This window comes from Juglans regia, chromosome 7, assembly GCF_001411555.2.
Source record: "Juglans regia cultivar Chandler chromosome 7, Walnut 2.0, whole genome shotgun sequence".
NCBI classification, from domain to species: domain Eukaryota; kingdom Viridiplantae; phylum Streptophyta; class Magnoliopsida; order Fagales; family Juglandaceae; genus Juglans; species Juglans regia.
Window position 1 is genome coordinate 22,579,837 of NC_049907.1, and position 25,181 is coordinate 22,605,017.

General features: G+C 35.7%; 2 protein-coding genes across 2 annotated transcripts; both read right to left on the minus strand.

The window, feature by feature from the left end:
• Window positions 1-5,607: 5,607 nt before the first annotated feature.
• LOC109018787 lies at window positions 5,608-13,419 on the minus strand. The gene is made up of 6 exons (XM_019000973.2): window positions 13,244-13,419; window positions 13,085-13,135; window positions 7,409-7,492; window positions 7,197-7,241; window positions 6,585-6,682; window positions 5,608-6,251 (listed from the first exon to the last, which is right to left on the minus strand). The coding sequence occupies exons 3-6, from the start codon at window positions 7,460-7,462 to the stop codon at window positions 6,173-6,175; spliced, it is 276 nt and encodes a 91-aa protein (XP_018856518.2). The 5' UTR covers window positions 7,463-7,492; window positions 13,085-13,135; window positions 13,244-13,419; the 3' UTR covers window positions 5,608-6,172.
• Window positions 13,420-15,733: 2,314 nt separating this feature from the next.
• LOC108996653 (protein PUTATIVE RECOMBINATION INITIATION DEFECT 1) lies at window positions 15,734-23,776 on the minus strand. Its single transcript, XM_018972665.2, has 9 exons — window positions 23,301-23,776; window positions 21,900-22,009; window positions 21,602-21,777; window positions 19,865-20,176; window positions 18,309-19,272; window positions 17,500-18,214; window positions 17,140-17,420; window positions 16,400-17,069; window positions 15,734-16,114 (listed from the first exon to the last, which is right to left on the minus strand). Exons 1-9 carry the CDS (start codon window positions 23,757-23,759, stop codon window positions 15,887-15,889), a joined length of 3,915 nt encoding a protein of 1,304 aa, XP_018828210.2. The 5' UTR covers window positions 23,760-23,776; the 3' UTR covers window positions 15,734-15,886.
• Window positions 23,777-25,181: the final 1,405 nt, after the last annotated feature.

Genomic DNA, 25,181 nt, shown 5'->3' on the forward strand with positions numbered 1-25,181 from the left:
CGTGAGGAACCGTACTCGTAATGAGTCAGGAGTGATGAAGTAGAATGCTAGGTAACACGACAATGTCACAGTGTAGCACTGGAGCAATCTTGGGCTATATAACGTAACATGAAACGTAGTTATAGATGGAGTCTTGTCGTGTTAAGTGTTGGGATGAACTGTCAAAAGGGACGGGTAGCGTGAAGTGTCATGCTAGCCGGGTCAAGAGAAGATTGGTATCGGAATATGGCCCTTGTCCCTACGAACAGGTGATCAACGTATTATATACGTTGATCTTAGGTGATAAAGGGGTAAGACACCTGTGTAACATGGTGAGAGATACGTGCCGGACGGATTCACCATATGTAATGGGTAATCTGTCATGAGCATAGTTGCACAGTACTAAGCCTCAGAGTTGGCTTAGAGCCATGTGTCTTTATGGATGGGAATGAGGATTTAGTGTGGACCAAGATGCATGAAGATAGTGACGGATGCATCGTTAAGATTGAGATGTGTGATTCCATCGGTCGGAATCATGCGTCGAATGTGGTTGTAAGAAGAGTAAGACGAATGTCCTAGTGTCTTAATCCTAAGGTGAATAAGGGGTTCACTTTAGTGGATGAGCACTCGAGACAAGACTTCGAGTTGGAAGTTGTGGTGACCGTAAGTGGTCTTCGAAGGTTCTAACCTAGTGAAGGGCACGTAAGTGCATGGGATAGAAGGAGAGTGTTCTAAGTATAGCGTAGTTCTATTTATAGTTTAAGTTACTTATGCATTAGATAGAGAATGATGCTAAGGTTATGTGTATGAATGTAGGTTGTCGTCTGACAAGCACGTGAATGGACTGAATGACATGCAAGTAGCATGGAGTCCAGGTAAGTGTTACGTTCATACTCTTCTAGAGTTATCAAAGATACAAGAAACGCTTTTCCCTTGAAATGCTCACGAAAAGACTAAAGACGTTTTAAGAAAGAAAAGGCTAAATGTTCAAAAGCATAAGTATGTACGGCCCCTCATTGGCAGCCCCTTTTTACGCACCCCAAAGTATTAATTGTACGCATGTGAATGGATGACTATACGCTGTATCTATTGTATGTATTTTCTAAGAAAAAATCCATAAACTGATGAAGATGCATGAAAGGCATGAAAGCAGATGCTTTTGTGAATCCTACGAACCGACGCTCTCATGTGCACCACGAGGTGATACTCGCGGATGCCATGATTGACGAAGTTCAAGGTGACGCTTATAGGATGCCACGGAAGCTGACGCTTAAGCCCATGTATGTTCCTTGTTAAAGAGAAGATAGAACTGAAATGAAAATGAAAAAGAAAACGGAAAGACCATTTTCGGGCTTACGCCCCAAACGATATTTTCTCACGAAAAGAAATGTTTTCTCATGAAAAGAAATGACTGTTAAATGAAAGAACGAACTGAATGAAAGCTTCAGCTCCTTCGAGCTGACATGAACGAACGGATGAAAAGAAAGAAAGAAAGAAACGAAAGCATGAATGCATGAAGACACGTAACGGCCACATGACATGAACGAAAGGGTACCGATGAATGGGCAGATTGCAATGCCGGGTAAGTAGCGCTGGAAGTGCACCCAGTGCTGCCCCCTATGAAAAGGGGTTCCCAACCCGTGGCCACGGGCGGAATCCGGGTCAAAAGGAAGACCGCTAACCCCAAACACACGGGGCGTAATTGTGTGTACTGGCCTATGAAAGTGATAAGAAAGAATGGATGTACGCACGCACGCACGAACGCACATGTATGCACAATAGCACAAGAGCACGGGCTCTTTAAGAAATGAAGGCACTGACGGGGGAAACGTTTTACGGCGAGAAAGCCCTTTTTAAAGTAAAACCTCGTACACCGACTCTTGAAGAAATGAAGGCAGTGACGGGGGACACGTTTTAAATAGAGGAAAGCCTTTTAAAAGAAAAGCCCCGTCTAGTGACGTTTTCAAACGAACGCACACAAGACACGTAGGCACGCACGTAATAGTATGTACGATTGATGAATGCATGAATGAAAACCTATGTCGTTATATTTTAACCGTATGAAGTAATGCTTACGAGTCTTCGACTCATTTTAGTTTTTATGCATGTCCCTCCCCCTCACAGGAACTGCACGATCAGGACGGACACGGCCCATGGGGAAGAGCACGGAAGTCTAGGCACGAGTTTTAAACGTACGAGGCCTTTTTATTATGAGATTTATGTTTTCCGTTGTAACCCTCTTTTATGATCAAAGCACATTTTATTTATAAACGTAGAGTCTCGCACCCTGGGGATGCAAGTGAAAAAGTTTTAAACAGGACGGTAATTCCCGTCGTCCCTTTTATAAAAATATTTTAGAAAAAGTCCCACCACAAGGACGGGCGTTACACGGGGATTACGAAATTTGAAGAATTGGATTAGGGTTGGAGTGTAGGATGACTTGTTAGGGTTTGGAAGGATGTGGATGAGTGAGGCTAGGGTTTGGTGGCTAAGGTTGGCCGACTTTGGGGTTTGGTTATTGTGATCCCTCCCTAAATTGTAGGATCAAATATGGAAAGGGTGATTCGGTTTTGGCAATGGGAAGATGATCTTGGTTGACTAGATGGATTGAAGGGTTTGAGAGATTTAAGGGATGAGAGATAAGATGGAGATTCCTAGAATCAATGGATGTGATTGGGATGAGTCAACTTTTCTAAAATTAAGGAAATTGCCAAGTGGGACTCTTGAAGGACGGCTAGGGTTTGTGGAAGGTGGAAGAAGGCTAATTTTGGTAAGTGGCAAATATGGAATTATGAGATTGGAAAGAAGGAAAGTATGGACTTAGAGTGGTGGTAGGCATGATATGTGTTTGTGAGATGAGAAAATGCATGACAATGTATGACAATGAGATTATTTATGAAAACGTAGGAAATTTTATGAACGAAGGATGAATGGACTCAATAAAAGAATATGAAGACTCTCTTTTTGGTTTATATGGATATTTTGAGAGACTAAAGAATACTAAGAACAAGGTTTAGGATCTGTTTGATACGCAAGAAGGTATAGATGAACAAGATGGAAAAGTAAGAACTATGAATGAACACAAAGATAACAAATCAACTTTGATTCACGAATTTCATAAAGTTGAAAGGAAATAAGATAGATTGAATCACACTTATTCACGAATTTCAAGGTGATGATCCTCTACTATGGATTCACGAATTTCACCCAAGTGGCCCAAGTGCCAAAAAATGTAAACTAAGATGCTAAGGGTCTTATTTAGAGAGATTACAAAGTGGAAACTCACAATAGGTCCCTTGGAATATAATTAAATAAAATTAATAAATATAATAAAATGATATGGTCTTGCATGACCAATGTGGCCCGTGACATATGTTGACCCTTGGTGGCCTAGGCTGACCCATGGCTGGCATGGTTGCTGACGTGTGGTTGGCATGGCCTAGGCATGACCTGGGTTGTGGTCATGTCATGGGCATGTCATGGCAGGGGCTGCTGTGGTGTTGTTATATGGGTGCCATGGCAGGAGTCATGACATGTCTGTAAGGGTGTTGATGGGCTGTTAATGCTGCTGGGCAGGCCAATGGGCATTGGGGCTACCTGTTGGCCATTCTAATGGGTTTCTGGCCATGCTTATGGGCGCTGGACTATAGTTGGGCGTGCCATGGCATGTCAATGACAGTGTCAGGGCATGGCCCGTGGGATTGTTAGGGTATGTCAGCTACAGTGTCAAAGGGTTGTCATGGCATGTCAGCGGCAATGTCAAGGGGCTGTCATGGCATGTCAGCAGAAATGTCAAGGGGCTGTCAGGGCTGAACCATGGCACGGTCAAAAGGGAAAACATGAGCCATGTTCTAATTGACCCATGTCATTCCTGCAATCTTCCTAGGGCATACACTAGACCCCTAGGGAAGGCCTCCAAAGCTGGGCTTGACCCCGAAAGTGGCCCAATCTCGACTACCCATGCATGCTTACGACTTTGTCCTAGGGCGGTTTTTATTGAGGTTTTGACATGTTTCCTTGCGTTAGCTGTTGTACTTTGTAGTTGGTGTGGTACCTGCAAAGGAGATAAGTTGTGTAGCAATTGCATGACTGCTCGTTATTGCTTAGAGAAACACCAAGTAATTCAGTTTTTCTCTTTTTTTGGTTCTTGTTATATGTTCTTTTGTTTCCTAAGTACCTACGACCACTAACTCAAAGTGCGTTCCTTCTAACAACTGGAGGGTGTAGTCCATAAGCTCAATACCCTCTAGCTCTCTCACTAAGGGCTTGTTTGGATTCACAAGTTATCTCAACTCATCTCACTACTATTCATTATTATTCAGCAACTTTAACTCACAAATTTCACTACTATTCACAACTCATCTCATTACTATTCACAATCCATCTTAACTCATCTCTGCTCATCTCAAGTCATCTCAAGTCATCTTCGAATCCAAACATCTCCTAATAGTCTCTCCTCGGAAAATGGGGTGCTAGGGTCCATGATGGACTCTGTGGCTTAAGTTTTTGAGGGAGCAAGAACCATAGGGAGGAGGGAGAGGGGAGACTGGTTATAGATTGTACACAGATTAACAGTTCTTCTCAATCATTTGATGCCCCTAATAAAATGAAACTACTTCAGAAAATTTTCAAAAAGGCCAATAAAGTATATGGTTTCTATGATTGTTTGACTGGGAATATAGACTTAAATATATGAGATTGTGTGTGTGTGGGATATATTTTCTATAGGAATATTAAAAAAAAAAAACAGTTACGTCTTAGTCTTAGATGACATGAACACGGCGATTTATTGATCTTGAATAGTAATGAAATAAAAGACGTTAATGGGTTAGAGAACATTTAGTCACCATCCTACCTCCTGGCCTCTAGGTGTTCACATGATATTTTCCTATGTAGTCTGAGAATTATATTTATTAAAGTATTAAAATGCACTCTATTATTAGAGGTATAGTCAAACAGTCGAAAGCAACACTCTATGGCAAGAATTTGAGATGATAATTGAGAATGAAAGTGAATTCAGCACAAAAATGATTGAGGATAATGCCAATGCTAATTCAATGGTCTCTGAGGGCAAAATAGATGGCTTGCTGAAGTCTCTGTTGGACAGTTTTGAGGTATTTATTACGAAAAATTATATTCATCATTCTTACACCACACACCATATATATAATTTTTTATCTTTTTTTTTTTTTCTTTAGAAAGTATATATTGTATGGATGATGAGTAGGAAAACTCAATTAGTTTAGCAAGAATAAAACCAAAAAAGAAAAATAAGTAGTGTTTAGAATGATGAGAACAAAGCTCATTTATTATTTGTGCTGTTGTAGTTGAAACTAAGGTTTACTTGTTTTGGTTTTAGTCTTTACATGGCTAAATCTTTGTCAGTGAACAGGGCGACGATGAGAGGAAAAGTTTCCAAGGCCACAAAAGTAGGTTTTTTTTGTTTTTGATTCGGGGAGTGGAGTCGAACCGAAGACCTCCATTTTAGAGGTTTAGGTGTTATGCCATCAGGCATATGCCTTTGGCCTGTTCTGTGTGGTCGGCAACATATATACACTGTTCAACATGCTGTGCAATGCAGCTTGTAGGAAATAGAAATTAGCAACATAAAATCATCTGCGAACCATATAAGCAACAAATCTTCATTATCCAGTTGTGCAGGTCAGCAGCTCTATTGCTGGAGCCTTTTATTTTCTTATGCAATAAGTCAGTTACACCTTAACTTATCACAAAGATGCAATGCTTCATGAGCCAGATGAGAACCTGTTCGATTATGGCGTCATGATTGAATATAACAACCCCATGAGTTGCAGATTCTTTGCAGTGGCACATCAAAGAATATATTGATCAATAAGTACCTATCCTACAGCAAAGCTACCCTTTAAATTCTTTCGTTGGCTGCTGCATCATATAACCTCCTTGGACAGAATGGCATGCTGAACAAGCATCACAAGACTCATCAGCAGACATTTATAAAATGGATCTCGACGGCCAGATCTGACCTTTACAAGAAACAAAGAAAACTCAATAAAAAATTCTCTCCCCTGTTGAAAACAGTATAAACACCAAAGAACTAAAGATGCAGAGCAACCCAGGTAAGTAAAACACTGTTCTCCAGGTTTCTAAACTTGAAAGGTCTGCATTAGCAGTTTTCACAGCTTCAAGAAGCCTAAAAGTGATCTTCTGAACAACATCAAAAGCTCTTGCTGAATTTACGACCAGAGATCTTCTCAGACTCATATAGTATGTGATTTATAAGTCCCCTTGCCGCACTGGCAAAACAAAAGAAATAAAGATTATAATACTTTGCTAACACTTGAACAATTAAAAGAAGCAGAATAAGAAATGCATCTGTGCAACTATTTGAAACATCCGAGGTCAAATCCAACTTTTCGGATTAAACCCACAAAATAGAGCAGAAAAAACAAATAATGAAGAGGTATGCATTGGAGGATCAAGAAAGACTAGTAAAATGCACCGTGGATATATAAGATGGCCATAGACATCATTACCACCATATTCCCCACATAACTGTAAAAGAAGCACAAATCCATTCAAGAAACTTTTTTTTTTTTTATAAGTACAAATCCATTCAAGAAACTCACTCATCCTTCAACTTTTGAATCCTTTCTGGATCTGTCTCTTGCATGTTTCTTTTGAACTGCTGCCTCACCATATCAACAAGGAGCGCTGTATTATGTTGCTGCGTAGTAGAAGAGACAAATTACAATGGCCCAACGTGAGTTTCTTGTATGTTCTCCATACTATCGGAAAAAGTTCGTCAATCAAAAAGAAACATTAACATAGTGAACACTCATTCGCCAAAAACCTACTAGGTTAGACATGCCAGAAGCATATATATCTCACTTAGTATTCCAACCGACTCAGTGGTTGTACTGACAAAAGTACCGATTTAGTGGTTGCAAAAATTCTAGCATCAGGCTACATTTTTTTTTTTATAAGTTCTAGCATCAGGCTACATAGCTTATAAAGAACTGAATTGGCAGATATACATAATATTTAATCTGAAATGAAACGTATCTAATATTTGGGCACCTTTTTTGAGAGGTATAGACAGCATCAAGGAGACAATAAAAAATATAATATATTATAATGTGCAGGGCATCCATGGAAACCAAAACTATCATTATGAATCAACGAGGGGCTTAACCACTCGCACATGCATAATCTGACAACGAGAGAAGAACTTTGCATACCCGATGACCAATATATTTAGCTCTTCGAAGGCATTCACGGTAAAGCTACAACAAGAAGCATCAATTAGAAAACATGCGCAACAGATTCTATAATAGTATAATGTGTACATTGTAATTGTTAGACAGGCACAACAAATTCCAATCAAAATTGTTAAAAGTACACAAAGAGAAATGGTAGAACAAATAGATACAAAGAAGAACTTGATACTAACTCTAATCACATTGTTGGCCAGTTCAGGAGGCAGTGCAGTTTGAAGAGACGGCATGTTTCCCCAATTTATTTTGAATTGCTATAACTGAAACAAAGGCACTCACAGCCGTCACCATTGGCTTCAAACCGCATAAAACTGGGAACGATGTTTTCAAAAATCTTTTACAATATGCTTTCTATTTTATCATTACCAATCAATAAGATATATCAAATCAAGGGAAAACGAATGGATAAGTTTTGTTACAAACTTACAACGCACCCGAATTTCACAGATACTAATTATCGAACAGCTTGCAGGCAAAAACATAAATTTTGATTCGAACCAGTAGATTAACCACTTAGAATGAAAGGGAACAAACTTGCCTAGTGAAAGTAGAAGAAGAGACACAGAGTGTGGTGAATTGATCAGAGACAACCGATGGAGATGTATGGAGTCGCAGCTCAAGTGTTGGCAATAGTGGCAATAAACACACATGGAGTGACAGATTCACCACCCCGTCACCCTCTAAGAGAGAAAAATAATTATATACACCAATTACTGTGAAAATTCATAAATTTATTTTCGATTGTTGACGTCTTTTTTTTTCCTTTTAAAAAGAGGGTTTCACGTAGGTTTTTTCCATTTTTGAAAGAGTAATGCTACATGTACATATAATTTTATCAGTGTTTTTTTAATTAATTTCAAATTTCGGCTTTTAAAAGTTTTACTATTTTAATAGCTGATATATAAGATATTTTAGATTTTAAACTTTAACCCGTTACCCGGTCCCAGTTTCTATTTAAAAACTCATTTGAGTACTAAACGACGACATTCTAGCTGACCAAAACGACGCCATTTCATCCTAGTGTTAAAATCACTTAACCCCCCCATCAATGTCTCTCCCTCCCTCTCTCGCGCCAAAACCCTAGGCTCCTAGCCACTCTTCCTCTGTCAATCGAAGCTTCATTGACTCGTGGCACCTCGTCTTCATCACTCTATGGCACTCCGCCAGTCATAAGGACAGCCTCTCTGTCGTCAATGTCAAGAACTCAAGGTTAGTTTCTCTGTTTCTCTCTCTCTCTCTGTAGGAACTTCTATAACTGATGGATTCTTGTATCTATCTTAGCTTGTGTTCGGAGAGTCTATCGGATTGGTAGATGTTCTATGTCCTTTTTTATTCTATCTTGTTTTGTTCTTTGCATTTTATTTTAATTTGGGTTTGTTTTGTTGCCTAGAAAGATAGGAGAAGAGATAAAACACGAGGTTTTCCAAATGGACAATGCAAGGGTGCACACCAAATGTGCACCCAAATATGCACACCAGTGCAAATGGTTTTTTTTTTTTTCCTTTTTCTTTTTCTTTTAATTATTTTTTAAACATTCTTAACCATTAAGAAAAAATTAAAAAATAAAAAAAAAAATGAGTGGGCACATTTGAGAGTCATACTAGCATTTTCCTTTCCAAATCTATTAAGTTGGGCTTGAATAACTTTATAAAAAATTACCGATCAAAATAATAATAATAATAATAACTTATCAAAAAAAAGTTGGGCTTGAATATGCTGGATAATACACTAGCAGTAGAGCTCAAAATGAATATCTGCAAAGTAAAATATTGTTAGTTTTGATATATTAGGTTACAGAAAATATAGTTTTGTCTCAAACAGGGCCAAATCAATGACTTAAATTGTCCAAAGTTGATTTCATTTTCACTCCAAATGTCAAAATGGTCCCATATTATTATTATTATTATTATTATTATTTTAACATTTCAGAGTTTTGTTTGTTATACTTTTCTGGGTTGGGTTGGGTTGGTCTTGTCTTGTGCACTTGTTTTTAATGTTTCCAAGATGGTCTTGTCTTTACTTAGAGAATATCACAAACAAGGGTTGAACCATGTCCAACAACAACAGCCCATGTTGGTCATACCCTACAATGCTAACTAAACATGATGCATTATTAGTGTTGAAAGGAAAAAAATCCAATCGCCCCCATTTTTTTTTTTGATTGGCACTGGGTGTCCAGGAACAGCATCCCGACTAATCCCGGGGGTGCATAGGCCCTCAGCAAGGAGTTTTCCACAAGTGCACATCGGGTAATTCAAGAGAAAAATCCCCCAGTCCGATGGCCCCAAGAGATTGTTTCCACCCAAGGGGATTTGAACCATAAATCTAGGGGGAGCATACCCCCAAGCCCAAGGCCTTTGCCACTTGAGCCAATCCCTAGGGGAATCGTCCCCTTTCTTTTTAAAGTTGCATTACATGCACAGAACTCAATGACCAACATACAACGGAAGTATCTGAACAAAAAGGAAAGATTTTTTTAATCTTTTATTAACATCTGAGAAACTGCATGAGGTTATCCAAAGACCCCTTTTTTAAGGTAATTAATTAACTCTCCCAGTAAAGATAAACACAATATAACATATACAGGGACACTGGTGTAAACAAATAAAACATCTCTATAAGAGTTAAAAGGAAAAAGCAATATCTGCTCCTTGCTTTTTATTTTACTTTTTCCTTGCTTTCTTTTTCTGGTTTGATTTTTGAAAAATTCGAGAAGGAAAGACTCGGTCCAAAGTAACTAAGATTCAAATTTAAGTGCATTTTTGCCATTAAAATATCTTCTCTCGTTTTTTGTTTAGTTTTTCTTTCTATAACTATACTTCCATATCGTTTTCTTTCTCTCATTGTGATATTGTAACACCACATTCCCCTAGCCATATGAATAACTACATTTTTAGAAATCTAGGGGAACCAGAGTGCTACTAACCTTTAAAACCATTTACGAAGAAACTTGGTACAAAAAATTCCTTATAATAAATAGAGTCTGTGATATCCCATATGATATGGATAAGGGTAGGTGGTGTATGGGATTCCACATTGCTTGGGAATGAGAAGTTCTTGCTCTTTATAAGGTTCCAATGGGGCTCTGATTGTATCATTGACTAGTCCTTTTGGAGTATAGGCTATGTGGTTTGGGCCTTCTATTGGGACGTTACAGAGTCATTCTTTATTAAAATACTTAAGTTATAAAGGAAAGTACACGCAAACAATTATTAAAATCTCTCAAACTTTGTAATATAAAAATCATAACTTAAAAGCTTTGTACATGATCTAGGCCTCTGCCTTGCCTCTCTGGGCCAAGTCTCATATTGCAGCTAGGGCTGTAAAAAAAACCGGGTAACTGGTGAACCGGACCGAACCAGTGTGTTCAAACCAGTTCCATACAAGTTCGGTCTGGTATCTGTTTCCATTTAGCAAAACCAGTTGAAAACCAGTTCAGTTCTGGTTTTGAATTTTAGAACACCGGTTCGAACTAAACCGGACCGGTACATATATATTATTTTTTTAATTTTTATATTATATATAAAATATTTTTTATATGATTTATTTATATTATATATTTTTTTTTATTATATTAGGAAAATATGCCCACCAAATGTGCCCACTCTTTTTTTTTTTTCTTAATAGTTAAGGAAGTGACTATTAGTGAATTTATTTATTTATTTTCTTAATGGTTGAGGATGTTTAAAAAATACTTAAAAGAACAAGAAAAGAAAAACAAAAAAACTTATTTGCACTAGTGTGCATATTTGGGAAGCACATTTGGTGTGCACCCTAGCATTGTCCATTAAATTATATATGTTATATGCTAAATTACTAATTAATATAACATAAAATTTTAAAATCTTATTATTCATGTCTATTAATATTATAACATAAAATTAATATAAAATTTGGTTATGATATAACATAAATTAATTTTATAATTTTTAATATAACATTTGAATTTTGATATAACATATAAATTTTAATTTTATAACATATAAATTTTAATTTTATAACATAAAATTAATATAACATAAAATTTGAATCTTAAACATAAACATTAATAAAGCTATTATTATAAACTTACTTTGGGTTAATCACTTGCTAAAGCTTTGTTGGAGATAATTTTTTTTATTCGTAAAACCCGAAAAACTGGACTGGAGTGGACCTAAACCAGAAAAACTGGTTTCGGTGGTAAATCGGTCCGGTATCTGTTCTTAAATTTTCAAAACTGGTATATGCCAGATCGGTTCTTAAAAATGTCCAAAACCTTATCGAACCGGACAGGTTACACCCCTACATGTAGCTCCATCCTCCTAAATATTCTCGCATTGGGTGGTTAAAACATATAGAAAAAAATAAGTTAAATACTCAATAAGTAGTATTCGTAGATATCAGGTTACAAGTACCTCTCTAGCTCCTACCTAAAAACATAAAACCCTAAATATTCTCACTTGGTCCTGAAAATATACATTAGCAATCACATTAGAGAGGTATTTGTCCCCTAATTTCATGGACTGAAGTTTGAACCAAGCAAACGACTCTCTCGTGGGGGGTCTGGGGAAGGCCCTGCCTTTCTAATCGGTGCCCAATTTTCTCATAAATGTGTTGTGTTAAGACAACCATGTCCCAAATCAGATCTCCTTGGTCCAACTTCTGCGGCAAATCAAGAGTCTTTTAGTTGCATTTCAGTGTCAGATGCCATGGTATGCGTCATTTCCATTATCCACTGTCTTTGTGGAAGGCAATCCCCCATTTTTCTTTAGTTGTTTTGTCTTTCTCTTAGAGGACTGATCGGGCTATCATTGTGTGATTCATTCTAAAAGACTTCAGAGTTTTCTAAAATGTTTATTAGATGGCCCAAATGGCGGAATTCTTTGCGGTAACTGAATCTGTACTTGGACTGAACTGCAATTGTGACTAAATATATAGAATGTATGGTTTTGAAAAATGAGAAATCAGGTTTGAGTTTGGGAGTTCTCCAAAAATCCAGGAAAATTGTCAGTTAATGCTTCATAATGTATGTGGAAGGGTTAAGTCAATTCATTTCTGGGCCTGGTGTTTTATGAAGTAGTTAACGCAAGTCAAGAATCGTTAGGATCTGACTAAAGATTTTGTTAGTTAGATATTGAGGTGTTTGCTAATCCATGGAAATTTTAGATTGCATATCGGATGCTTTCATGAGAAACTCTTAAGTAGTTTCCTTGTTGTTAGAGATGCTAGTAACGTATGTCGTTCATAACTTTCCCCTAGTTGATTATGATAATGGTACTTAGTATTTTGGGATATGTTGTGCATAAATACGGTGCTTGAGTTGTTTTTAAAGAAAGCCGAACTGAATCTTGCTTGATGAGGAACAGAAGAGAGAACTAGTTTCAGCATGTGGATAAGCTGCTGCCAAGCACCACTCATGAATAGGTTACCTTTCATGTTGTTAACATTTTTTGCTTTGTTTTTTTTTTTTTTGTTAGGGAGGGTGGGTTGTATATTTTGCTTTGAATTTGTTGATTTTGAAACTTTCTAATGTTGATCGAGATATATCCCATAAGTATAATATTTTTTCACAACCAGATTACATAGAACTTAAAATCATATGAAAGGCATCTACCCAGAATTACACAGATTCACATATTCACAACCATTATAAATATACACGACCATATTCACAACCATATGCACACAGATTCACAACCATATGCACTCAGATCTACAATGAGAAAACAGTTTCCATTAACCTAACTCTAATAGGAAGAGGTAAAAAATTCAGACAGATCAATCCACTGCACTTCGAAATAGATCAATTCATTTTCCATTTGCACTTCGAAATCAAATCAGAAAAAAAAATGCAAAAGTTCAAAAAAACTCACTCTAATTCCGTGATGTGGCTAACGGATTTTTGCTTCGTTACCCTCGAGACCCTGGAAAAATTTCAGAGAAAATAAAAAATCAAAAGAAAAGAGAGATAGACAGAGAGAAGACGACGGAAGAAGAGAGAGAGAGAGAGAGAGAGAGAGAGAGAGGCTTACCGGAGGGGGAGGCCGTGCGGCTAGGATCAGAGAAGACAGAAGGGAACGGGATTCTGAGAGAGAAGCGACTCCAGGAGTGGGAGGCCAAAACCCTTAAAGTCAAGGCCATGCCGTTTTACTAAAACGACGCCGTTTTATGTGGAGTGCGGGCTGGCCCGCCGTTTTGGCTGGGCTTTTTTTTTTTTCATCTTCTTCTTCTTCTTTTTCTTCTTCTTCTAAACCCTAAATCAATTTTAATATTTGTTTTAGCTATACGTTTTTTATTTATAATTTTTTTATCACTAAATTTAATTGTTAATATTTATTATTAACAATTACTATTTAACTACTATCTAATTACATGTTATTATACTATAATATTATATGTTATTAACTCATTATAATATTTTATATTAATGTCTAACTTATTCCTATTTACTATTTAACTACTATCTAATTACATGTTATTATACTATAATATTATATGTTATTAACTCATTATAATATTTTATATTAATGTCTAACTTATTCCTATCATAGACTTGTATTATAGTGTTTAATTATATGTTATTATACTAAGTATTATATGTTATTATATTAGTTTCTAACTTAATTATATACTAAAATATTATATGTTATTATACTAGTGTTATTATACACTAGTATTACATATTGTTATATATTGGTTATTATACATTACTATTAGATTTTATTATATTTTATTTATTATACATTACTATTACATGTTATTATATATTATTGTTTATACATTAATATTACATATTATTATACATTAGTATTACATGGTAATAATAGTATGATATTTACATATACTAAATTATTATTAGTCAATTTAATTTATTTATATTATAGTATAAATATGGATTAATTACACTTTATCCCATCGAACTTCACTCAAATCACAATGTGTCTCTGAAACAAATAATAGTATCAAAGTAGACCCACTTACTTTCAAGACTAATCCCGCCCTTTCATCAATCACCAGCATCAAATCTAACGAAAATCCATTGTAAAGATATAATTTTTATCTAATTTATTATCATTGACCATATAAAATATAAAATAATATATGTTATTAATTAATAATAAATCATAAATCATTAACCATATATAAAATTATTTGATACCTAAGTTGCAAGCAAGTATGAATAATCTATGTACATAATGAAATTATTTGATATTCATTAACCATATATAAATTAATAAAAAAATATTATTTAAATTACTAAATTAAAATTAAGTGAATTATGTAACTAACTCATTAAAAACTATTTTATTATAATTATATTTATGATATTGATAGTTACTACTTACTAACTTAGATTTTAATTTTTAGTATGATTTATTATTAATAATATCATACATTTTATATATGGTTAATGATTTATAATTTATTATTAATTGATATCATATATTATTTTATATTTTATATGTTCAATGATAATAAATTAGATAAAAATTATATCTTTGTAATGAATGTTATGTACATGAACAATACCTGTAGTGAATTTTCATTAGATTTGATGCTGTTGGTAGACAGAATGGAGGATTGGCAAATTTTGAAAGTTGGAGAGTCTACTTTAATGCAATTATTAGTTTCGGAGATATATTGTAAATTGAGTAAAAGTTTAAGGAGGTAAAATGTAATTAACCCTATAAATATATTATTTTATAATAATTAGTTCATACTAATATATTATTAAATTTAACTAACTAAATAAGATATAGTTATATAAAATATATATGATTAATATATATAAATATATATATTTTTATAATATATGTACAATAATATTAGAGTTGAAATTAAATGTCGAGTCAGAGTAGAGTTGGAAGGAAAAGTCGGACTCCAGTCGTTTAAAAATATATTCTCTTTTACTATTTTGATCGCGCTGCGTAATTCGATCTCTCTTTTTATCAGGGTTGCTTACTCGGCTTTTAATTCTGACTAGCATTTTAGGAGGGGGCCTATCAAGACGTAATAAATGCATTAGTACTGAAATGATGTTAGTTTTATTAGATATTTTACAAAAATACCCCTCCTTCTAAAATATTATTGTATAAAGTATTGTGTTTATAATTTTTCTTCTAATGAAGACATCAATGATAGTTGGACGGTGCTACATGCACAGATAATTGGCATCCAAAAGTGTATTCATCAGGGTTTTTTTTTTTTTTTAAATCATTTATATTTTTTTATATTAAAAAATACTAAAAAAATAAATACACACAAATACTTGCAAAAAAAAAAAAAAAAATGGGTACACTTTATTGGTGTTCATATGAAGAAGCAGTGCTCCTTACTTACTAAATTATGACGTCATTTCAAATGTTCTATATATCTTTCTTTTTTATCTTCAAATGTTCCATCATATACAAGCGTATGTGTATATATGGATGTGTAGGTGTTGATGTATGTACGTACACTAACAAACACACACACACACACACAAATATATATATTGACTATATTCGTATGTGTATCGAATATCCACTTTTTGAACTTTGTATGTCGTTATTAGTGTATCTCTGACCATAAGGACAATATGTTATGTTTTTTTTTATTTACTTTGATAAAGACAACTACTACCTTAGTTACACAACGGGTGGTATTGCCACTAAATGGATTGATTCCATTAGCTGTCATCTTTCCACTGTCAATGTCCTAGAAAACAACTCTATCTCTTCTAACAGTTGCTTATTCCCAATCCCAATATGTGATCCCCTAGAATCCATATCTGGAGATGACATCAAGTAAATGAGAAACTCACAAACTTCTTCCACATCGTTTGTGGTGGTAGCCGTCTTCTTCACATGCTCATCTGATTCATCATCTTGAGTAATGTCAGCATACAAATGTTGTCTGCAAGCCTGCAGTGTCAAAGCATAAATGGGGAATTTAATGCTTGTTTGTTATCTTTTGTCTTATTACACTGCCTTTAATTACAAGCCTTACAATGAAGTTAAAACTGGATACCAGTGAGAAAAATAATGGCATTAAAACGCACGAAATGATGATATAATGAAACCATTGTTGTGAAAAACTAATCCTTCCGTTTTAATGCTAGAATTATTAGGGCACTTTGAACCGACAAGGCAACCAAAAGACAGCAAAGAAATAGAATAAACATGATATATAGAACAGGGAATTGTCACCTGGAGCACCCGATTCAGGTTAGCAATATGTGCAGTCTTCAGATACTTGGAATTTAGTAGCTCTCGAAACAAAAACACCATCTCCGTATTCACATTAGTCGCTGAAAGGTTTTCAATTATGCAAGATATGCATGTATCATTGAACACAGATCTCATCCACCCAGGAACCTTCTGGAGTTTTAGAAGTGCCACAGCTACATGAATTGCAGGCTTGTGATGATTAATGAAAGATTTTGTCGCTAAACAAGGAGCAGCCAAAGACATTGCTAGCTCTTCTACAATCAACCTACACCAACTGTTCTTTTCAATCAACGTTGTCTTCTGCATGTCCAGAATTTCCCACCCCAAAATTATGGATAGACAGAGGCCACAGTTCATAGCCACTCTGAGATCGCTGTAAAAAATCAAGCCTTCTAATATATCAATTACAGACATAAGATACCCCACGGTGCATTTCAGTTCAAAGTGATTTTTATCTCTTTGGTCTGATAATCTGGTAAGCAACTGTAACAGACTGTAGGAAGCAACAAGCTTCACTAGAGAGGACCCAAAATGCATCAGTCTGCATAGATCATGACAATGAATTCCAATGAAGGACAACGGCTGCATCCTATCTGGTAGATCAAAGAAATTTTTCCAATCCACAAACTCAGGTAGGACAGCAGGCAAACTGAGGCAACAAAAGAAAAGTCAGCGCCAACAACTTGAGATCATACTAGTTTTTAATGAGAGGCACTGACCTTCTTAAAGAGAAATAATTTAGTAAAAGCACAAATATCAAACTTTCTCCAATGCCGGTCCCCTCATCATGGTCGACCAAAGCAGGCCCCTTTAAGTGGGCAGCGTCGATTATGCTGTTGATTGTAGATATAAGAGAAGTATTAAAAAGAATAGCTTTTGAAGCTTCTAACAGAACTTCATTGGTGGAGTGGCGCAAAACCAGGGAAAGAACCCCAATTACAACAAGACTTTCCTGATTCCACCTATCCGCAGCCTCCAAGGTGTCTAAATTCTCCATCAACTACAAAAGAAAATAAATTGTTCGATTAAATTCCTACAACATCAAGCAAATTAGAGTAGGCTAAAGTTGAACAAATCACCTTCATAGTCACTGCGAGCCAATTTTCATCACTAGAAAGGATTTCAGGCTGCACCAACCTTAAAATCTTAAAAATAAAAACTGAGGTGGCCTTCAATATCTGTGGGGAAAATGTGTGGCTTGTGTCATAACAAAGAGTGTAGATCACCTTCCCTATGCCACACAAACATAATTGGTTTGAAGCAGCTGGAAAGATGGTAATAATAGTTTCCATGAGAGTAACCACTGAGATTATGTCATGCTCTTGGCCATTATCCTTGGCAAGATCTGTCAACAAGCATACAAAAATTGTTGCTCCATAGTTATCTCCTGCTGCTACTAGCTTCGCAATTGCTTCTTTGCTTAAAACTCGATCATTTCTTCCCTGGACTATGATGTCAGTCCCATTTGAACTAGTGCTTCTGCTGAATTTGAGAATCTGATAAGACAATAGCTTGCAGATTTTCTCTTGTTGAAACAACCATTTTAATGACACCGAGTTAATTCCTGCAGAAGACAAATCCCATTCATTTTCAGTCATCAGCTGAAAAAGTATGCTCTCTGCTTTTGAACTGTAGGGGATTTGGTAGTTCATTTTGGCAAGACCCCTAAAAAGAGCATAAAGATTCACTAGTCGCATCACTGCAAGGGAATCAGCAGCCCCATATTGTAAATCTCTACCATTGACTAGGAGATACTGATCCAGAGAAGCTAAAACCAACTTCTCATCTGCAAGTCTTGAGAAGATACTAAAGATGTAAGGAAAGGAACGTGACACGCATACCACCAACAGAATAATAGGAGGGAGATGAAGAATTATGAATCAATTACCTTTCATCATACAAAGAGCTGGTGTATAACACCAGCAAAATGGCAGATTGACAAGAAGACAATTCCAAATTATGAGAGCTCTTTTGCCCAAGTAAAAACAATAAATCCACAGGATCAGCTGGCAGATATAGAGCAGCATCTCTGATGGGTTGCCCAGAGCCATTTCCCAAAAGAACATTCACAAGTGAACTAAGCATCAGATATACTCTGCATTTCATTTTTTCTGTAGGATATAAGCCTAGACATCCAAACGAGAAACAAAACCAAGATGATGAAACCAAGGTCTTTGCAAGTCTCATGGCTTGGATATCACAATCCTGAAGCAGTAATGAATGAAAAGTTTCCAGCACCCCAAGGACAACTTCCTCCTCCAGTTCATTGATGGCTGTTACAATCCAAGGTAATAATTGTTTTATGCATACTTCCACCACATAACTTCGTAGTTCAATGTTACCGGATTCATTGAAGTTTTCTCCATTACCATACAGATATGTCTCTTTAAGTAGGTACAACGAATGCAAAATTTGTCCAGGATGTTTTTCGGAGAGATCTAGACAGGCTAAAATGGCATGTTTTGATGCTTCTTGAACCGATGTTGCCAGATTTAAAGTCCCATGAGAAGATGAATACTTCAGAAGAGCTACAAAGACTGAGCAAACCATTATAAATGCCTCGGGAAGCATGCCCATCTCCGCCTCAGTATGCATTTTGAGCATCCTTGTGAGAATAAGAACTAACTCCTCTGTTTGCAAAGTGGATAGCATCCCAGGGCAATCAGAAATATAATTCCATATGAGCTTTAGAGTCGGACTTTGGGCAGGATGAAAGGGAACTTCAGATACGTAACGTACTACTGAAATCAGAGATCCAAACCCAATGGCTAGCCTTTGTTTGAAGGCTTGCTCAGCTGTTGATAAAAGATCAAGTACCCGAATGCAAGAGCTAACAACCGGATCCTTGCATTCTGTTCACCAATAGACAAAATTCATTAGCACAAAACTAGAGTTTGCAATACAAATACTTTATTTTTCAAAGTTCAAAAAAGATATATGAACACTTAGGCCTCGTTTGTTTTCAGAGATGAGATGAGATGAGATGAGATTAAAGTTAAAAAGTTGAATAAAATATTGTTAGAGTATATTTTTTAATATTATTTTTGTTTTGGGATTTGAAAAAGTTGAATTGTTTATTTTATTTTGTATTGGAAGTTGGGAAAGTTGTAATGATTAGATGAGATGAGATGAGATGAGATGAGAAGTTTTCCCAAAACAAACGAGGCCTTAATGCATATAGTGGTGTTAAGGCCTACATGCATATGGCCTTTATCTGCAAGACCTTCAGCAAATAACAATCAATATCAAACTTTCCAAGAATAACTTTATGATGACAAGAATTGAGGCAAACTAGAATGGACTCCATTGAATTTATTCGAAAGGATTGTGGACCTTACATCATAGGTAGCATCTCTGATTCCAGAGGCTACTCTAATGTTCATGTTGAATAATGCAGAGTGTACCTTTTTTCTTCGATTAATTACACTGAGCAAGTTTGTTCACCTGACAATCGAAGTACTTCAAACACATAATCCGCAACATTTTCTTCTACCAGGACTTGGATCTGCTTTCCTGAAGCACCATCACAAGACATATAATGAAATAGTAAATCTAATGTGCTCAGTTGGACTTGGCTGTCTGATGAAAGCAATGGGCCTTTGATGGCCTCAGCAAAACTGATATTCAAATGAGGCCCATCTCTCTTATCTTCAGCTGCTTGAATGAAGCTATCTGCTTCATACAAATTCATGCTGCTTGTGTCATTTGCATTCGCACTAGCGAAAAACCCTCTCTGAGTCAACACCATCAAAAGTGCTAGGCAAGTATAATTGAAAATTGTTAGTTGATAGAAAAGGACTGCGATACTGATGAAGATGATGATGAAGACAATGACTCAACAATGATCATGTGATCTGGATGGATGAGTTTTCCATGCTGTGTCAAAGTGACGGCTACATGAAAAATGCTAGTTAGCATAACAATTTATAACATTTTTTCAGAAGTAAAGTTAGTTAATTTTTTTTTTTCCATTTTCTTTTTCCAATTTTTGGAATTTATTGAATATATAAAAATACATCTCTACTAACTTTACTTCTGAAAAAAATCGAAATTTTAAAAAGAAAATGAAAAAAAATAAAATTGGCAAATTCGGTCAAATGGGTAGTCATTTGTTATGCCCAGTAGCATGATCCCTGCTACATATAGCCATACATTATTTGAAGTTAGTCAAGTCCATGATACAGACAATAGGTTTCTACTTCACAATAGTTTTTTAGAGCTAGTACAATATCTTTTGGTATTATAAAAGGAACACTTTTAGAATTACTGCCATATTGTGATCTCAATTAAGTGATCTCAGTGATGAACCTCAATACTTGCTCATGAGTCAGTTGACTCAAATTGCTTCATAACTGCTTTAAATATTGATGTTAATAACAAGGGGCTTTACCTCCCTAGACAATATCTCGGTATGTGTGTTAAGGTGTTCTGTAAATGATGATTTAGGGCTCATTTGGACACTAGGTGTCGTTTGGATTCGAAGATGAGTTGAGATGAGTTGAGATGGATTGTGAATAGTAGTGAGAATTGTGAGTTAAAGTTGCTGAATAGTAGTGAATAGTAGTGAGATGAGTTGAGATGGGCTGTGAATACAAACGAGGCTCAATTAGAATATCTCATAATTCTGTGAATAGTAGTTAAATAGTTTGAGTTAAGATATTTTATTGAATTTTGGGAAAGGAGAGAGAAAAAGTTGAATAAGATATTATAAAGTTAAAAAATAGTTTGAATATTATTTTTTAATATTATTTTTGTGTTGAAATTAGAAAAAGTTGTATTTTTTTTTTATATTTTGTTTGAAAGTTTGGGAAAGTTGTATTGTGTTTTGTGTTTGGATAATAAATAGGTAATGATTACATGAAAAAGTTAAAAATTTGAAATTGAAAATTGTTTTGTGTTTGAGTGATGTTTGGGAAGGAAATTATGAGGATTTTCTAGAATATCTAAGTGTCCAAACAAGCCCTTAGTTTGTGTGGTTCCTTCTCAAATTGTTTTGGAAATTCATTTGTACATACGGATTAAAAGATCAAAAAGCAGAGCCAAGAAGGGAAAATGCTCTTGGCATCTGACCAAGATGTTGGTCACATCGTCTGGCATCTCCAACTAGACTTCCCAAAGGAAATGACTAGACACCATACTTGACTTTCCAAGGAATGAGAAAGAAATGACTGGATGACAAACCTAGGCAATTCAAGCGGACATCATCAATTTGGGTCTTCATGAGGGCATCCACTACCAGATGCAAGATCTTAGGACCAAAGGCCAATAAAACATCAGATCCATCACCATCCTCTGATGTATACTGGAGAATAGCTACTTTGTACAGAACAAACATGATCTCTCCTCGGATCTCCTCACTGGGTCAAAAGAATTGAGGACATAAAAATAATACCATTAATTTTTTGGTGCAGTATAATGTGACAGATGTGTAGAGACAAAAAAAAAAAAAAATTACAACCCAGGTTACTTTGCTTGTTACCTGGGCAATTGAAGACCCACAACAAGGTTGGACACAAGGTCATATTTGTCCTTGATGTGTGCATAGAGGTTATTTGTCTGACAGTTTAAGAGAACCCCTAAGCAATGAAGCTGCACTTAAGAATTCAAAAATGAAGGTCAGTCAGATGTTTTAACCCTTCCATTAAATGCAAAGACTCTCATGGTCTGGTTGATGTGTCAATTTTGTTTAATTTCTGAGTACTTTGTTTCCAGTACATCATCCAAAATATTTTATAATGGTGAAAGTAAAATAAATCAATCAAATGAGCACGTGTCTGTACAAAAGAATAACTGATTGAAGGATGAGGTCGTTTAAAATGTATTTATTTGGGAGACCCCCCAGTAAACTAAGATTTCAGGTCATCTCACCTATACACAGTTTGCCTTGCAGAAGTGAATTCGAAATCAACCCTATGTACGCTGGTGACTCAGATTCCTCGATTACATAGGCTAACTTCAGTAGTAAAGGCCGGCTACCAGCTATCTCAGGCTAACTCAAACTTTTGGAAAGTCCACTGGGAGTTTGCGTGGGGCGGAGAACCTACTAATCCAAAAGATATGAGAAAAACTTTTTAGGTGATCATTTTGGCCAACCCGATCTCATTCCTTGAATCATGACTATTATGATCATTATCTTGTTTTATATGCTGCCACATGATGGATGGTAAATCCCTCTCTGTTTGATTTCACCGAGTTATAACTATAAGTACAACTATGATATTTCGCCCAAATTTTTACTATTAGCCATCAAATAATGACTTAAATTTCTTTTGCAAATGTCAAAGGAACCTACTTCTTTGAACTATTTTTATTCCACCCGCTAAGAAGTGAGCAAAGAAAACCAAAATCAAAATGCGCTTCAATTTTAACAAAAATGAAATGGCTCGGAGAAGCAAAATCCAAATGCAACCACATCGGTTCAAACATGGAGGCAAATAACTTCCAATCTCAGTCACCGAGTCTGGTTCTGCATAGAACAAAAACAAAGGTAGATACATCTTCGAGCCACTATCGCAAGATCGACCGATATTTAACATGTTATCAAGTTCGTGCAGGCAGAGTCCGATCACAGCTTAACCGTAAGAGGTAAGCGTGTCCCAAAACAACTGGGTTCGGTAAAGCCATATAAGACCAAGTCAGGCTGTCGCTTATGTCAAATAAAAATGATGTTCACCGGAAACGACGGTCTTTGCCAGCAACGGTTATTATTTATTAATTGCAAATTCGCTTATCTTTTCTTTTTCTTTCAATATCCCAGCGACAAGACAGAAAAGCAGGAAAAATATCATCCACTATCACAATAACTTCTAATCAAAACAAAAATAAAGACAGAAACCTAACAATTAGGCAAAAAAAAAAAAAAAGAATGAGATCGCATTACCATAAAAACCTGGCGCCGACTCCACGCCAACGCGCCGGAAGCGAGCGAATCCGAAACCCGGGCCACAAACTCACAGCACACCGATCCATCATCTGAACCACAGATATTGACGATGAGATCGATGACCTGTCGGGCAATGGGCTCGTCGTCAAAGGAGGAGAGAGCTTTGACGAGAGGGGAGACGAGGAGGTGAGAGTGGAAGGAGCGAATGGAGTGGAGAAATTGGGGCTGAGAGAGGGCATGAGAGAGCTGGGAGAGGGCATAGGAGACATGGAGAGTGGGAGAGAGAGGGTTGGAAACGAGGTTGGAGAAGCAGAGGAGGCAGATGGAGCCGCCCTGCTGGGTTCGGAGGATGAGTGTAGATCGATGGCCTTGGGGGCATGATTGTGATGGATCAAAGTAGGATTCTGCTTCTTCTTCGAGATCGAGGTCCGGTTCCTGTGAATCGTTGAAGAACATTGTCCCCGGAGCTCACTTGTCAGTTCCCAACTTCTCACGCAAAGAGAGAAGGGGCCTTCGGTTTTGAAGTTTTGGCGCGAGGGGGATTGGTGACTGTGATGTCACGTGGTTCGCCAACTCTTTATCCTAACATAATTTGATTTAAAAATTGATTTTTAAAAATTAAATCTCTTAATAGTATATTCTATATGAGCATTGCTATTTATAAGTCCATACACCACACATCATAATTTTTTTTATTTTTTTAAAGTTTTTTTAGTTTTATTATTCTTAAAATAATTGAACTATTCTATTCATAATTCATATACCACACATTTGATAAGAGAATAAAATTAAAGAAATTATAAAAAAAATGGTGTGTGGTGTATGAAGCTTAGGAATAGAATTTTTCATTCTATATATATCAGCTTGTAATACGGGATGCATATGCTGTCTATGGAAAGACGTGGCTCATATAATCACAGGTATTGATATGACAAGTTTTAAGAGTTAGGTTTAGATAAAGAGATGAGTTAAGATAACTTTTATCTCATTATTATTCACAAATTTCAATTCATAAATCTCATTATTATTCATAAATCATCATATTTTATCTTTGAATTCAAATAAGACCTAAGATGAGACTATTTGATCAAACTTGAAAGGTCAGAATAAATTTATAAAATGATCGATTTAAGAGTAGATAGGTCAATACAATCTACTGAGCAAACCAAAACATTTATTATTGGAATCCTATGATTTAAGACTTGCAGTTTGTTGTAGAATTTTCTCCAACTTTCATAATACAGACCAAAAGTTTGGGGATGCAATAAAAAAAGACTTTAGATGTCACTCGGGTAATATTAATTTAAAATATGATATCTGTAAGTTTGTACAACTTGAATTTAATGTGTCTAAAGAGATAGAATGACTTTAGACGGCATCACCATTTATATGTATTAAACATATTATAAATCGCACATATTAATATATAACTACTAATTATATGTATATATTTATAAAACTCAAAAATATTATATTTATTTAAATAAGATATCAAATAATATTTACTATACGAGACTTATTTTTATGTTTTTGGATCGGTCAAAATAGATGCTCAACTCCATTAAAATGGTAGGGAACTGGAATCCCGAGAGACATCAAAAGGTCTCATTAAGAAGTCATTATTCCAACCTCCGTAGACACGATTTTACTCAAAATAATGACAAGGAAGATACCATTAAAGGGAACGTGATGGTTTTTTTTTTTTTTTCAAAGAGTCGAGATCACATGTACGAGAGTGATTCATTCTCATATATTATTAAAAACCTTCACTTTAAGCGAAGGAATACCATGTAAAAAAACAAATAACATCTGAATGTTTACAAAAATAAACTCAAATGCTAATAAGCCTCACCCCAGCCAATCAAGCACCCAAAAAAT